Source organism: Equus quagga, chromosome 2, assembly GCF_021613505.1.
Source record: "Equus quagga isolate Etosha38 chromosome 2, UCLA_HA_Equagga_1.0, whole genome shotgun sequence".
NCBI classification, from domain to species: Eukaryota; Metazoa; Chordata; class Mammalia; order Perissodactyla; family Equidae; genus Equus; species Equus quagga.
Window position 1 is genome coordinate 164,551,640 of NC_060268.1, and position 15,047 is coordinate 164,566,686.

The window sequence follows — 15,047 nt, forward strand, 5'->3', positions numbered from 1 at the left end:
TAATAACACTGCTCGACAAGCTTGGGGTGAGAATGGCATTGCCGTTCCTGCCAGCCTCAGTGCTCCTGTGAACGTCACCACAATTTTTGCCCTTCCGTAATTCCTCTGCCTGCAGAGATGGAGTGATACTGAGTTGGGGAGCATGCGGGTGGATCATCCCAAGCGAAGGCCTCAGCAGCCAGCACCCCCACCCGGGACCATTGCAAAGATCTGCCAAGTTTTCTTGTGTGTCACATTCTTTGGCAGTGGAAAAAGCTCTTAACTATAGCACTTTGGTTCTAATTAGAAGTCCTCGCCCTACTCTCATATTATTAAGCAGTCCAAGGGAGCGATCCCCATCACGCAGCACAAGGAACAGAATTGCAGGGGTTCTTGGAGGCGTGTTGTGGTTCATTGGTCTTTGCCTTGGCTCCTGTTCTGCAGAAAGCTCCAGGTATATGGAAATGAAAACTCTGGACGTGAGGTCACCGGAATACACCGAAGTGGAGCTGAAACAGCCCCTTTCTTTGCCATCTTGGGAACCAGAGGATGTATTCAGTGAACTTAGCATTCCTCTAGGTAGGTGAAATGCACGGTCCTTCCTGAGCATGCAGCTCCAGGAAATGACAGTTCTGTAGTAACATCTAAGAGCTTGAGAGAGCTTTTTGTCATTTTGTTGTTGTTTCTAATGTCTGAGGCGGTAACCTAGGTTTTGTGAGCTACTGTTTTACAGTCTCTTGCAATTTCAGTCTCCCGTAGTAGACCAGAGACCTCATGGGGCCAGGCCTCTCAGGGCACTGCCGCGGGAGCCAGAGCTGAGAAACTTGTTTTTGCATCAGGGAATGCGTTATTCCGGACCATGCAGCCCTTATTCAGGCAGGGAAGAAGCAGAGGCCCAGTGGCCACCACAAAATCAACAGAATTGACTCCCTTCTTCTACTCTCTTCCCTGCCTTCCTTGCCCCAGTTCTTCCTAAAACAACGCTACATTTTTTTCTCTTTGAAGGACCAGACTCTGAGGCAATGATGCTGAATAGGCTGCATCTGGGGCAGACCCTACACAGCTGATAGAGGGAGCACTGAACAGAGAGAGACCCAGACCCCTGTCCTTCCTATTCCACTTACTGGGTGACTGCGTGTCCTCAGACAAGTCATACTCAGAATGTTTTTTGCTTTTTCTGGCCCCTCAAGTCCGTTATTAGTAAGACAAGGAGTAAAAGAGAGAAAGATGTAAAAATATTTTTCCTGGAGGCCTTGGGAGTGAGCGGTACTGTCAGAACTCACCTGGCCAGGGAAGGCAACCCAGCCAGAGGCAGAATGGAGATCAGGGCACTGCTGAGGGGGCCAGCCGGCTGGGGACACTGAGAGGGGGATGGCTCGGGCCTCTGGCAGGCAATGTGCAAACGCAGAGTCCTCATAGGGGATGATGGGTTGGGGGTTCCTGAGGCTGAGTTTCTTCACCTGTAATACGGAATTGTTCCAAATCAGTGGCTTTTCAATGGTGGAAGTGTTGGGGGTGGGGGGGATAGCGAGGAGGAGGGTTAAAAGTGGAATCGCCCAGGACATGTTTTCAAAGAGGAGTGGTAACTACAGTCTCAGGGAAGGGAGTGAAGATAGTTTAAGAAAGTTCCCTGGGAGCTTCTGACACCGTTGCTACCCCAGTGACCCCCACTCCAGCCCATGTCATCTCTGAGTCTTTACATTGACTCCGAAAGGTTGGAAAGCAATAAGACAAAGGAGTAGTAGCAGCTGCTCAGAGAGAGAGCTTGGATGGTGTCTCTTGGGAAGCTGTCACAAGGAAGCAAGATAAGCGTGCGTTATGTAATGACTAGTGACCGCGTGTCTGCTCAGTCATTATGGAGGCTCATGCTTTCCATCAAGTTTCTCTTTTTCATCTCCTTTAAAAAATTTCTTACTGTTTGTGTCCTCCAAGTGTACCATTTTCATAGAGTCAGATTTGAAGAGCAAACGCCTTTTTTTTTAAGGGCTAAATTTGCTGCATAGCGTCCAACATGCCACAGGACAACAACTAAAAAAAGGAACTACTGACCTTAGAATGAACTAAGGCCCCTGGGTATTTTAACCCTGGGAAACAGTTGCAAAGGTTGTCTTTCAGGAAAAAGGTGCCAGACAGTTCCTTCATGCATTCTTTATGCATTCATTCAGTCAGCAATACTTACTGGATAGTATGGCACTGTGCAAGGCGCTCTGGGGGAATCAAGAAATGTAGCACAAGTCTCTCGTCATCCAAGAACTTAGAATCTGTATGATATACACAAGCACTAATTAAGAATAAATTATGCTACCTTATAATTCACGTCTTTTTATTATTGTTTTTCATTGCAAAAAATGTGAAAGGTTATTACAACACATTTAAAAAATAAGAACCATATAAAGTAAATGTTATATGTATTGCTGCCCTCCAGTCTCTCCCCGACTCTAGCAGTAGCCACTTTCATACCCACAGATAATTTTTCTCCCACAAAAACGGGATCACTATACACATAATGTTCTGTAATTTGCTCTTTTAACTTAATAGTGGGTCCTAGAGATCTCTTCAAGTCAGTACAAAGAGAATGTATTCTTAACCACTGCAAATATTCCATCTTAAAAGATGTACCATAAATTACTGATCATTCCTCTAGTGGTGAGCTTTTAGGATATTTTCAATTTTTTTTGCATTATGAAAATGCTCTAATAGTTAAGCTTTTATTTTTATTATTTACCATGCAGGCACCATTCCTAGTGCTTATCTCTTTTAACTCTCTCAAAACACCAATGAGCTAGGTAATAATTTTATCCCTATTTTACAGATAAGAAATCTGAGATGCAGGGTTACAAAGCTAGTGATCAGCAAAGACTGGAGTCAGGATTCCAACCCCAGGAGTGTGATTCATGGAGCCATGCTGCCTCTATGCTCTGTTCCCTTCCAAACACGCTGTCACCTTTGTGTGCATGCCAGCATTTCTGTAGGACAGTGTCCTAGCGGGGGGCGGGGGGGGGGGGGGGGGGGGGGGGGGGGGCTGTTGGGGGGAGGGGAGTCATAGATATTTGCATTGCACATTTTCATAATTGTGACTAAATTGCACTCCAGAAAGATTATACCAGTTTTCACTGCTCCCTTGAGGGAGAGTTCTCATTCTCCATGTCATTGGATGTTATCAGTTTTTTAGATAACTTTTATTTTTCAAATATTGGCACCTGAGCTAACATCTGTTGCCAATCTTCTTTTTTTCTTCTTCTTCTCCCAAAAGCTCCCCAGTACATAATTGTATATTCTAGTTGTTGGTCTTTCTGGTTGTGCTATGTGGGATGCTGCCTCAGCATGGCCTGATGAGTGTTGCCATGTCCGTGCCCAGGATCGGAACCCGCAAAACCCTGGGCAGCTGAAGTGGAGTGCGCAAACTTAACCACTTGCCCACGGGACCAGCCTCGGATATTATCAGTTTTTAATCTTTACCAATCTGTTAGGAGGAAAATGATATCTCATTCTGGTTTTTTTTAAAAAATAGCTCTATTGAGGTAAAACTAATGTTAATGAAGTGCACATATTTAAAATGTACAATTTGATCAGTTTGACATATGACCTGTGGGACCACCACCACGATCAAGATAGTGAACATATTCATCACCCCCCAAATTTCCTGATACTCCTTTGTAATCCTTCCCTCCCCACACCTCAATCCCCAGGTAACCACGGCTTTCTCTTCTGTCACTAAATAGTGGTTTGCATTCTAGAATTTTGTATAAAGGGAATCATACAGTATGCACTGTTTCTGCCTGGCTTCTTTCATTCAGCATAGTTATTTTGAGATTCATCCAAATTGTTGGATACATTGATAGTTGGTTTCTTTTTAGTGTTGAGGAGTATTGCATTGTGGATATATATGGACCACCTTTTGTTTATTCATTCGTCTGTTGATGGGCATTTGGGTTGTTTCCAGTTTGGGGCTATTCTAGATTGTACTTTTGTGCTTGATTATAGACTTCGATTAGCTCTGAGATCCATTATCTCATGGATCTCAGGGTAGAGGTGTCTGGAACTATTTCCCGAATTTGACAGGTGAGGAAACTGCAGCCCAGAGACTTACCAGAGATCACACAGCAAGTTCAGCTCAGAACTCGGGATTTCAAATCTGAGACGGCTCTGCTCAGGCAGCACAGTGTAGGAAAAGCGAGTTTTGTGCAGTGGTTAAGAGCACAGACTGTGGAATCTGACTCCCGGGGTTCAAGTCCCAGCTGGCTGGGGGACAGAGCAGCTTATTTAACCTCTCTGCTTGGCTTTCTTCACTTGTAAATTGGCGAGAGTAATAGAAGCCTACCAGGTAGGGTTATTTTGAGGATTAAATGAATGAAGACTTGTAATACAGCAGGAGATATTTAATAAGGGTTGGTTATTGTTATTATTCATTTGTGAAATAGTTACTGAGACCTACTAGGTTTCCTCTCACTGGGGCTGCGTAACCCTTCACCCTCCCGGGTCAGCCACTACCGCAGAGAGACCTCTAGGCAGGTGGGGAGCAGCTTTCAGGCTTTGTCCCTGTGGAGAGCAGGGAGGCGGAATGAGGAGTGCCAGGGACCGGGCATGCCATCCAGAGGAAAGAGAGGGGAAGACCGATTGCTCAGGGACCGGGGTGGGCACAGTGGGGAGGGCACTGCCTGTGTGTTTCAGGCCAGCTTTGGGTGACCCCAGCCAGCGTGAGCCTGCCAAGGCCTGTTCTTACCAGAACAAAAGGGCCTTGCCTGCAAAACACAAGCTCCCCCTCCACCCATCCCAGGCTTTGCTGGGATGACGGAGTTATAATTACCCGCGCCAGGAGCTATTATTAGAAGGCAAATGCAGCTTTAATTATCATACTTAATAGAGGCTGAAAAATGGGAGGACCAAGTGGCTCCAGAACTCAACTGGGCTGTGGCCGTTTTTCTTGCTGCTGTCGCTTCGCTGGGTCCTCACATTCCAAAAACGTCCTGGGGTAGTGTTGGCATTGTAGTGCCTGGGGCAACTCCCAGTTACGCAGGGCAGAGTTACCTGGTGTTTGGGGATCCTCCCTGCCCGGCTTCTCCTTGCCCAGCACTGTCTTTTGACCACCTGGTACTGCCCGACCAGCCACCGTGTCGGGTGGGTGCCGGGAAGAGCGTTATTGCCACACTGTGGGGTCTGGGTTCTCCAGGCGGCCTTGGTGAAAGGCTGGAGGGCGAGAAAGCCAACCCACAGGCAGGTGGCCTCTGTGAAGAAATGTTTAACACGTGTCTAGAAACTTAGATTTTTTGAGCACCAGGCAAAATGATAGGTACTTCCCCTTAACATCATTTGTGGTATTTTTATTCCTATTTTACAGATGAAGAAACTCAGAGAGGTTAAATAAACTGTACTTGAGGTCATACAACCTAAGTAAAAGAGCTAGGACTGATTCTCAATTCCATTTTCTCTCCACTAGACCATGGGCTTCTAAGCTTTTGGCGGGGGGGGGGGGGGGGGGGGGGGGGGGCAGTGCAAACCTTTGTCCAAAGTGAAATCTCACCCAGAACCCCAAAGATGGTAGCCATGCTCCTTGGGTTGAAAGCGGCCACTGCTGCCAGCTCAGGCCCTGCTTCACGCTCTGTGGTGGCTTCTGAGGCAGCTGCATCCCTTCTGGGGGTCCTAGGACAGGGGCTGGAAGGCTCTTGGGGAACCTGGAGGATCCTGGAGACCTCAGCTGGGGTCTGCAGCAACAAGCCCAGGGCTTCTTTCCTAGTACCACCCAAGTGGCCGACCCTGCAGGGTCTGGGGCAGGAGAGAGGGAGTGGCTCTGATCACAGGCCTGCGTCTGCTCCGTGTGGCCTCCGGGTGGTGCTTCTCTTTTTCTAGTGGCTGTTCCTGTCTTGTGTGGGCCTCTGCTCCCCACAGAGCAGCAGCAAGGGGGAGAACTATTTTGTAGGAACAGAGGATGTAGGCGGGCCTTGCTTAAAACTCCTTTGCCGGCCACAGCCTGTTTGTGAAGTGGAGGGGTGAATTGGCCACCCACAGGCAAAGCCAGGGCCATCCTTTTCCATCCTTTGGGGTGAGGGTGGAAGGAGAGAGAGGAGGGGAAGCACACTCAGCTTCTCTCTGGGCAGCTGGGCCTGAATGTGGCCCCCTCACTTCTGGGAGCTTCTGTGGATTGCTGAGGGCACAGCAGTATGCTACGTGGCAGTTTGAGAAAACCAGCCGAGGAGGCCTCCCAGGCCCCAAACCACAGCCGAGCAATCAGTCAAGGCAGGCGGTGGGCAGGCCTCCAGGCGCCCTCCTCCCTCAGGCCTGCCCCTCTACACTGATGAGTGGCTTATTTGAAATGAAAAAAAAAAAAAGTTGTAATTACAAGTCTAGGCTTCTTCTCTATGACTTGGTCTCCTGTGCACTTATCTCTGTCTCATGGGAGATGGCAGGAGGGAAGAGAAAGAAGCCCGGGACTTGTGGTCACACACAGCTTTGGAGGCCAGCTCAGGCCTGTCCTTTGTGGAGACTGGGCCTATCTCCCTCTCTGCAAGAAGCTGCTGTTGCCCTGGTGTGTCGCTCCCAGCCTCCCTCTCCCTTCCACCCAGTGTGGCCAGCACTGCCACCACCCCCACCCCCAGAAGAGCAGTGGAAGCTAACCAGATGAGCAGCAGCAAAGCCCAGCTGAAGTGTCAGTGCACAGGCAGGAAGCGGCCTGAGCGCTCAGCCCCTCTTCGGTCCTTCCACAATGGGTCCTGCTTTGCACAGCCCCACACCCTGCTCTTTCGCTGGCCCTTCACAATCGGGTGCCTGAGGAAACTGAGGCCCGGGAAGGGTTCAGCTGTTTCTCCTCAGGTTACGTGGGTTCTTAGTGTCTGGTCTGTGCCCGCTCAGACCTGGGCTCTTTCCACTCTGCTGACTGTGTCTTTAAAAGGAGAACCGTGACCCCCAAAACACCTTGGTGGAGGCTGGAGCAGCCACCGTCCCTCCAAAGATGAATCCTCTGGGCTGTGACACTGTCACTTCTCTGGCTGTCGGGCCACTCTTTCCTTTCCTCAGCATCAAAAAGCTTCCCAGAATCCTGGGATTTATATTTAACAAATCATAAATAAAATGCTGTTAATTGATGGTTAAGATGTACAGACTGGAGAAAGATGGAGAATGTTTATGATATACTATTACATGAAAAAAGGGAGGAGACAAAATTGTGCTTAGCATATGGTTAAAACTGCCCCCACCCCCAGCCTCTACATATAGATAGTGTGGAAGAGAATATTTTGATTGGAATGACTCTGGGTGATTTTTTTCTCACTTTTGTTTATTTTTAAATTTTTCTTTAATGAACATAATTCTAAAATAAACAACAAAAAAATGAGAGCATTCTCTAGAATCCTGGCCACAACAGCTGCAGAGAGGAGTACAGTGTGGAGAAATGAAATCCAATAAGTGAAATGTAAGAGACCTCGTTCCTCCCCTTTTCCCTGGAAAGGCTGGAAGCAGGCTGATAATAGGAGAGCCTGGACCTAGTTCCCAAAGGCAGTTGCAGAGCATAGAACTGCTAAGCACGCCATCACACTTCAGGGAGCACACCCCTGACATTCACAACCACCTGTGAAAGAGGTAGGTGCTGTTTTCTTCTAGCCTGTTTTACAAATAAGGAAACAGGCTTGGAGAAGCTAGGTCACCAGCCAAAGTCAACAGCAAGTGAGGGATGGAGCTCATTGCTCCTCCTTCTACTTGATGGCTGGCAGGACCACAGGGGCCTCCCTCCACCTTCCTAATTGCCTGCCTGTCCACCCCCATCCTTCTGCAGGGGTGGAGTTCGTGGTGCCCAGGACTGGGTTTTACTGCAAGCTGTGTGGGCTGTTCTACACGAGCGAGGAGATGGCAAAAATTAGCCACTGTCGCAGTGCTGTCCACTACAGGAACTTACAGGTAACCGTCAGCCTTCCTTGCCCAGCACCTGGGAGCTCCCCAGTCTCTGTGAGTTTCTGTCTCTTTCCACCACATGGAGAACTCCTACTCTCCCCTCAGACCTGACTCCACCGGGCTGCTCCACATGGTGGCTGCCTCCCGTGTGCTCTCAGAGCACATGTCTCCGCTTTAGTACTTAGAACGTTCTATTTGGGTTGGTTTTATTGGATCTGCCTCTCCCTCTAGACTGAGTAACTCAGGTTAGTGTTCACCTGGCCAGTGGTTGGGGCCGACCCCTTCCTAGAAGACCTGGATGTTCCAGATCCAGATACTTCTCTGTATCCGCTCCCCTGTTTGCTAGAATAAAAACCACTACTACGTTCTATTTAAATGTTCATCCCTACCACAACATAGGCATATATGTACCAGGCACTGTGCTAGACACTGGGGATGCAACAACAAAAAAACAAAACAGCAGACAAAGATTGCTGTCCTCATGGAGCTTCCATTCTAATGTAGGAGAGAAGCAATAAATAAAATGAGTTTTCAGTATATTAAAAAGTGACATAAAAGATACTGTAAATACCTTATTTTGTCCGCTCTAAGGAGCCATCAATTGTAAGACAAACCACTATTTTTTGATACTAATAAGAAAATAAAGTTGCAAAAGTTAAATGTTGAGACTCCATCAACTGTCAAATGCATCTCAATTTCAGAGATGTTAATGTGTAAAAAATACATATCTTAAAATCAATGAAATATAGTAATATTTCTATAATATACACCTAACTAATATACATATAGCATATTAGAATGTGGTTTTCGTAATTAACTTCTGGTATAGGCTAGGAATTAGTAACTTAATAGAAAGCATGAAATATCAGACAACAGGGGGTAAGTATTTCGAGGCACTTCCTGTTTTTATTACAAGGAATCAGACTAGTTTTTTGACGGACAAGGCCTCAATCTGGAAGACCCTCATGGTGGCATCGTGCCCTAATTCCGGAGCAGGCATTACTGTCAGCTGAATTGTTAAAAAGTGGCTAATCTCATGGTTCTTAACCTGGGATGTGAACCAGAATCACCTGGACAATGTTTCAGAAGTATATATACTAGGTCAGATAGTCAGTAGAATTTGGCGGAGCCTGGGAATACATAATTTGAGAAAGTTCTCCAAATGACTTGAATGTGTTAAGAAAACTCAGATGTAGGCTAACTCTCTTGTTTTATAATTGAGGAAACTAATGCCCAGAGAAGCAACATGATTTGTCCAAGGCCATGCTGATGGTGAGTTACCAGGCCTGAGACCAGATTGCCTGATTCTTAAACATTTTCCTCTTTTTGCTGTACTAAGCTGGTCTTGCGAACAGAGACCCATAATGTCTCGGCCTGGGTCACCACATGCAAGGGACTGTCATTGGCTATGCCCAAACTCAGGTCACTTAAGCTTTTTGATTTCCCTCCAGGGAGCAGCTGCTCTGTGACCAAAGAAGCCATGGGACCCCGGGCCCGGGTCCCAGCATCTCCTGGGGGAGTGTAGTGAAGGCCTGATTTGGCCAGACCAAGGGTTCAGACTGAGCTCCAGAGAGCCAGCTGAGGGCAGCCATCTAGCCTGAAGACAACATCCTCCTCCACCTCAACAAGATGAAACCTATGGAAGGCAGGGGCCTTGGAGATCATCTGGTCCTGATTTTCCCAAACCTTGGTTTTCATATCATCTGGCATCTTTAAAAAATGCAGCTTCCTGGACCTACCCTATACCTGCTTATTCATTTTCTCTAGGGCTGGGCCTGAGAATCTGCATTAAGAAAAATATTTCCAGCAGATTCTGATATCTCAGTCTGAGAACGTTTGATCTCATCTGGCATTCTCAGCTGGATTGTGAAGCCCCCAAGGAAACCACAGAGCTCAAGGTCACCCAGGAAGTTAGGAAGAGTGCAGACTTCTCAGGGCCTCTAATTCTAAATCCGGTGTTTTTTTTCCAGGGCAATGGACTGTGTTCTGGGTCCCTGGGACAGACTCACCTCCCCATAGCAGGCCAGAGCCATTCCTGTGGTCCCCAGGCATGTCAGGTCTAAACATTGGCTAAGCCCCTTACACCCGCCAACCGCAGTTCAGGTTTCCCTGACGTACCTGCCAGGGAGCTGGGAGCTGCCACCACAGGCTTCCCAGATAGAGTTTCTGCAGTGGCCTTGACAAAATATCTCTGTCCACACAGCCTCGCCCACCCCACCCCACCACACCCCAAGTTACATGTGTGGAAAGTGCAGAATTCAGTCCCGAGCAGCAGGTGCTGGCTGACACCTAAGTTAGGCAACTTGTAAACTTAGCACCACCAGGAGGCCTTGAAGTGGGGGTTGGGGATTGCTCTTGGAGGCAGGGAACAGGCAGAAACAGCCTCTATTCTCTCTGTGCAACCCTGTGCACAACCCTGCTGTTCCCCACTGCTGGTCATGGCCCTGAGAGAACCCACCCAGAGTAATCTGGAACAACAGGTGGAGTCAGTGCTAGATAGGAAAACTAGACGCCTGCTTGGCTCCAGGTCTGGGGAGGAATGTGCCCAAACACAGCACACTCACCTGCCTGCCTCCCTCAGCACACATTTCTCTTCTCTGAGCTGAGGCAGAGGAGAAACCTGGCCCTCCATCAGCAGCCTGGGCTGCAGGGATCCAGTCTGCCCCTCTCCCGGTCAGGCTCACCCACCTCTCAAAGCCAACCTCAGTCTCTTCTAGAAAGAGCGGGTAGATGCAGTCGTCTCATTCACATCATCTCGTCTGACCCTCAGAATCACCTGGGGTCAGGGGAGGAGGACACCATTTCTCCCATTTAAGAGATTAGGGTCTGCGGCTGGGAGAAGCTGAATGACTTTCCCAAAATCAGTTGGCTGGTGCCCCTAATGATAATGGGCAACATTGGCGAGTGTTTATTCATGCTGGGCGCTGAGCCAAGTGCTTTATGGTCCCTCTTGGACTTCACAGCAACCTTACACGGTAGTTACCATTATGACCCACACTTTACAGACGTCAGAGATGTTGGGTAACTTGTCTGCTGAGAGCTACTATTTGAACCCAGGTCATCTGATGACAGAGCCCACACACTTGACCACTGTGCTGGACCTAACCTGCTGACTCCGAATCCAGTGCTCTTTGCACTGTCCCTTGCTGCCCCAGCAGTCAGAGGGCCTGCAGCTGGGGTCCCAGGCATTTTCTAGTCTGTCTCATTGCGTTGAATCCAGAATCCCAGGAACAGCCTGACAGGCTTGCCGAGTTGGGCCGGGGGCCAGCCAGATCAATGAGTGTTCCAGGGTGGGCAAGGCAGCCTCCAACTATGGAACAGAAATTCCATAGAAGGACCTCCAAGACACTCAAGCTGCCAGCTTGCCTGACAGGAGACAGGTTGTAACGAGTCTCAAATGTCAGGCTGTGGTTTTGTCTTTCACAATTGCTATAGGACAGTGCTTCTCTCTCTCTGGCATTCCAGCTTCCCTCTTTTCCCTCAGCCTTTTACACGTGGATGTGCTGCCTGGATACGGGGCTCTTTCTGGGAAACAAGTAGAGTGGCTGTGAGGATTAACTGAGTTTATATAAGAAAAGCAGAGCAGCATTTGCACAGGATGCGGGCTGTGGAAGTGTTTGCTGTTGTTAGGATCTGTACTTTCTATGTTTTCTAAGAGACATGTACTACTTGTAAACTAGCATAAAGCGGGAAGGAAGTGCATTACTTAGCATGGGTCCTGTAGCCCCAGAAGGATCTGGGGAGGGAGGCGGGGTCCCCACTCACTGGGCAAGATGATAGGAGAGGGGTGCAAGGCACACACCTCCTTCCTCTCCCTCCAGGTCACCACTGACCCTCTCTCTGCCTCTTTTGTCCCTCTTTTCCCACCACAGAAGTACTTGTCCCAGCTGGCCGAGGAGGGCCTGAAGGAGACCGAGGGGGCAGGCAGTCCGAGGCCTGAGGACAGCGGAATCGTGCCAAACTTTGAAAGGAAAAAGCCCTGACACCCTGCCACTGCTGGAAGCGGGGAGAGGAGGGCCTGCCGAGGTGGGGCCTTCCTGACCTCGGTGCAGGATCTAAAGCCAGAGAGGAAGGAAAACCAGGCAGGCCACATTGCCTGGTTTGTTCTCAGAGACTCATGAAAACGCCCTGAAGTGTCTCCCAGAGCTGTCACCCCGCTGTGTCCAGCCCCCTGAGGGTTGCCCACTTTCTCCCTGTTGGCTCTTTTGTTTCCTTCAAACAAGCTTTCAATTTGCTTCTCTCTCTTGCTCCCCCTCCCTCCCTCTCTCCTCTTTCTGTGCCAAGGGTCATTTCCATTTCATAAAGTCCAACTTCTCAGGGATTTTCACAGTGTTCAAATTCTTGACGGGATAGGACAGGTCAGGCCAGGCTGAGTCATCCAAGGGAAAGGTTTCATGGAAACTCCTGGGTCAAGAACCACTTCAGTGACCCTGGCGCGGTTTCTCTGCCTGGCCTCCTGTGCAGGGGTGGGGTCGCTGTGCCGGGTCCTGCAGTCCTGGAGAGGGGGCACCCTAGACAGTCACTTGGCAGAAGCTGGGAGTTCCTCCAGCTGGACTACCTTTTTGAAAAGCCCTGTTTTTAATAACTCTTTCACCCTCTCAGTTATTCTAGAAGTTCACCAGATTCATGCCTTAAAATTCAATCAATTTTACAGAGGAGGAAAAGAACCCTTCATTTTGGAAGCTCTGATAAGTTCCCCCTAAACTTATTTTCCTCCTCTTGATTTCAGGAGATGCCAGAGTTTGTTCTATTCTGGACAGTGAATTAGGTGTAGAGTCACTTTAAATAAAAATGAAAACAGAAGCGCCTTCCCCTTCCAGTTGAAACAGCCCTTGCTGAGGGCTTGGGTCGAGTGTTGGCCTCCGGGTTGCATGGCACTGGCCTGAGAGACACCAAAACAAGGAAATGGCATCTGTCCTTGACTCACCCTTGCTGCCTGTACTCTGGGCTCCAGCAGCCTCCCAGTGGGATGGTTTTTAAGTGGTCTCTCAGTGAGGGGAGAAGCTAAGGAAAGAGAAGGCTGCAGGACTGAAGGGTGGCGTTGGAGGATGGCTGGGTGTTGGCAGGTGGGCCCTTTCCAATTTGGCAGAGGGTCAAGAGCGTCTCAGAGTTGTCTCCATGTGCAGACCTGGCAGCTAAATGTTATGAAGAACAGAACCCTTATTCCCATCCGGCTGTCTGTTACTGGAGGTTAGTACCTTCAGGCCCCAGTCGGGTTGCAGGGCCTCTCGTCTGATGTGCCTTTGGAAGCGTGTGGGACAGGGTACTGGGGGAATGAGGCTCAGCTGCAGCCCTAGAGAAGCCCTCAAGAAGGTCAGAGGGGAGCCCGGTGCTGTTTCCACAAGCTGAGCCCCGTGCCTGGAGGCAGCCTCCCTGACTTAGCCCCTGGAAGACAGCTCCTGTGGTTTCCATTCCCGACTGCAGGCAGGTGGATGAGGAAGGGATGGTTTTATTTATTTACTTTTGCATTTGTTTAATGGTAGAAAAGAGTAGACTGCACATTCTGTCCTCTGCTCTAATGGCAGAAGGGTACAGAGATTATCTGAGTTCCACACTGACATTTTATCAGTGAGGAAAAGAGGCACAAAAAGGAAAGATGTAGAACATAAAATGATCATGTGTAAACCTTGAGGCGAGTGGTCCCCTGCAAGGAGAGCGCTGTTGGGCAGCTGTGAGGGAGAAGGGTTAAGGCAGCACCAGGGACAGGCAGACCGGCTTGGACAGCTGTAGCGAGTTGAGGCTGGAGGAAGCAGGAAAGCCGGACTCAGCATCACGCCACCTGGGGGCCTCAGAAAGGTTGGTGTCTCAAACACAGCAGGGTTTGAAGATGGTGGCTCAGCCCAGACCTGCTCCACTGGCTGCCTACCCAGGTTGTTACCTGGCATTCTGGAAACCAGCCACCTCCATTTCTCAGAAAACCTTTGACCCTGTGTCTTTCTTCCCACCGGAGGGAAGACTAGGGCCAGCTTCCCAGCCAAAGCTTGATGGGAAAAGCCTGCTGCCTCCATCAGATGCTGGAACTGTGCCTTGTCAGAGATGCTGGCACTCTTTTCTCCAGCAAAGTGGAAGCCGACGCACTAGCTCACCCCCCAGCAGCGTTTCCATGGAAATCCCAATGGCTGTTCAAACAGCTGCATTCCCGAGTAGTGTAATGGCTCCCTTGCTGACAGATTGACCTTCTCCATCTTGGAAAGCTGGAGAGAGCCTCAGGGAAGAAGAGAGGAGAGGCTCGCTCAGCGTTCAATCAGAACCTTCAGTTTAAAAATCATCTAAGATTCTATAATTGTGTGTATATATATTTATTTTTATTTATTTTTATACAATTCCATCGGCATGGTCCTTCACCCACTCTAATTTGCGTTTTTTATTCCTACGTGTCATACACAATGCAGTATGAAAGGCAACCAGGAAAATATTGATTTATTTTTTAAAGCTTTTCCTCAGTGTCTGTCCACCATTTCAAAGTGTCTCCCGGAAAAGGTTGAGAAGGTTGTTCAACAGCAGCTGTCGCCTTGAGCAACAGATCTGTTTGTGCCCTGGGTTAATGTAACCAAAGGCCTACGTAATTTTCTTTTCATTGTAAACACCTGAAATAAAGTAAATCCAGACTGTATTCCCAAAGAATTTGATAAATTTGATGTCGGTGTGAGCAGCAGTCACTAGTATCAGGGTTTCCCTTTCTTGGACACTCCAAGGCTGTGATCTGTTAGATGATACTTGAACTGGACCAGAGTTTGCTTCTTGAGCTTATAAGAGAAAAAAAAAAAAAAAACTAGTTAATTTAAGTTTGAACTTGTAAAGTATTGGATTTTGTTGAGTGTCCTATAAATCGTCACCACTTTTCTTGATCTGTATAACCGACCACAAGTGTTTGTTTTTACAAAAAGAAAAAGAAAAAGATTTTTAATAAAGAGAATTTGAAAGCTTGTGAGTGAGTAGCTGTCTGTCATGCAGGAATCCCTCAACATTTGGTGGCCGGAAGCTCACCAAGCACCGAGGTTGGGGCATTTGGTCCCTCTCTGAATCAAGAATGTTTCTGAAGGGTTGAAAGGAGAGGAAACGACAGCTTCCGCTTGGGGCTCTAGGGGAATCCGAGATTCTTAGGGGTGAACCTCTGGATGGACAGAGTCCGGGAAAGTGGGGAGCTGCTGTCACTTTTGGAGGATAAGATAGAAAAACCTCTTGGC

At 48.5% G+C, this 15,047-nt stretch overlaps 1 protein-coding gene across 1 annotated transcript in view; it reads left to right on the forward strand.

Annotated features, from left to right (window-relative positions):
- RBM20 (RNA binding motif protein 20) overlaps positions 1 to 14,788 on the forward strand; it is a 189,899-nt gene extending 175,111 nt beyond the window's left edge. Inside the window, 3 exon segments of the mRNA XM_046654235.1 lie at positions 424 to 558; positions 7,745 to 7,866; positions 11,733 to 14,788. Of these exon segments, the coding sequence (XP_046510191.1) occupies positions 424 to 558; positions 7,745 to 7,866; positions 11,733 to 11,843 (368 nt within the window). The 3' untranslated portion in view covers positions 11,844 to 14,788.
- Positions 14,789 to 15,047: the final 259 nt, after the last annotated feature.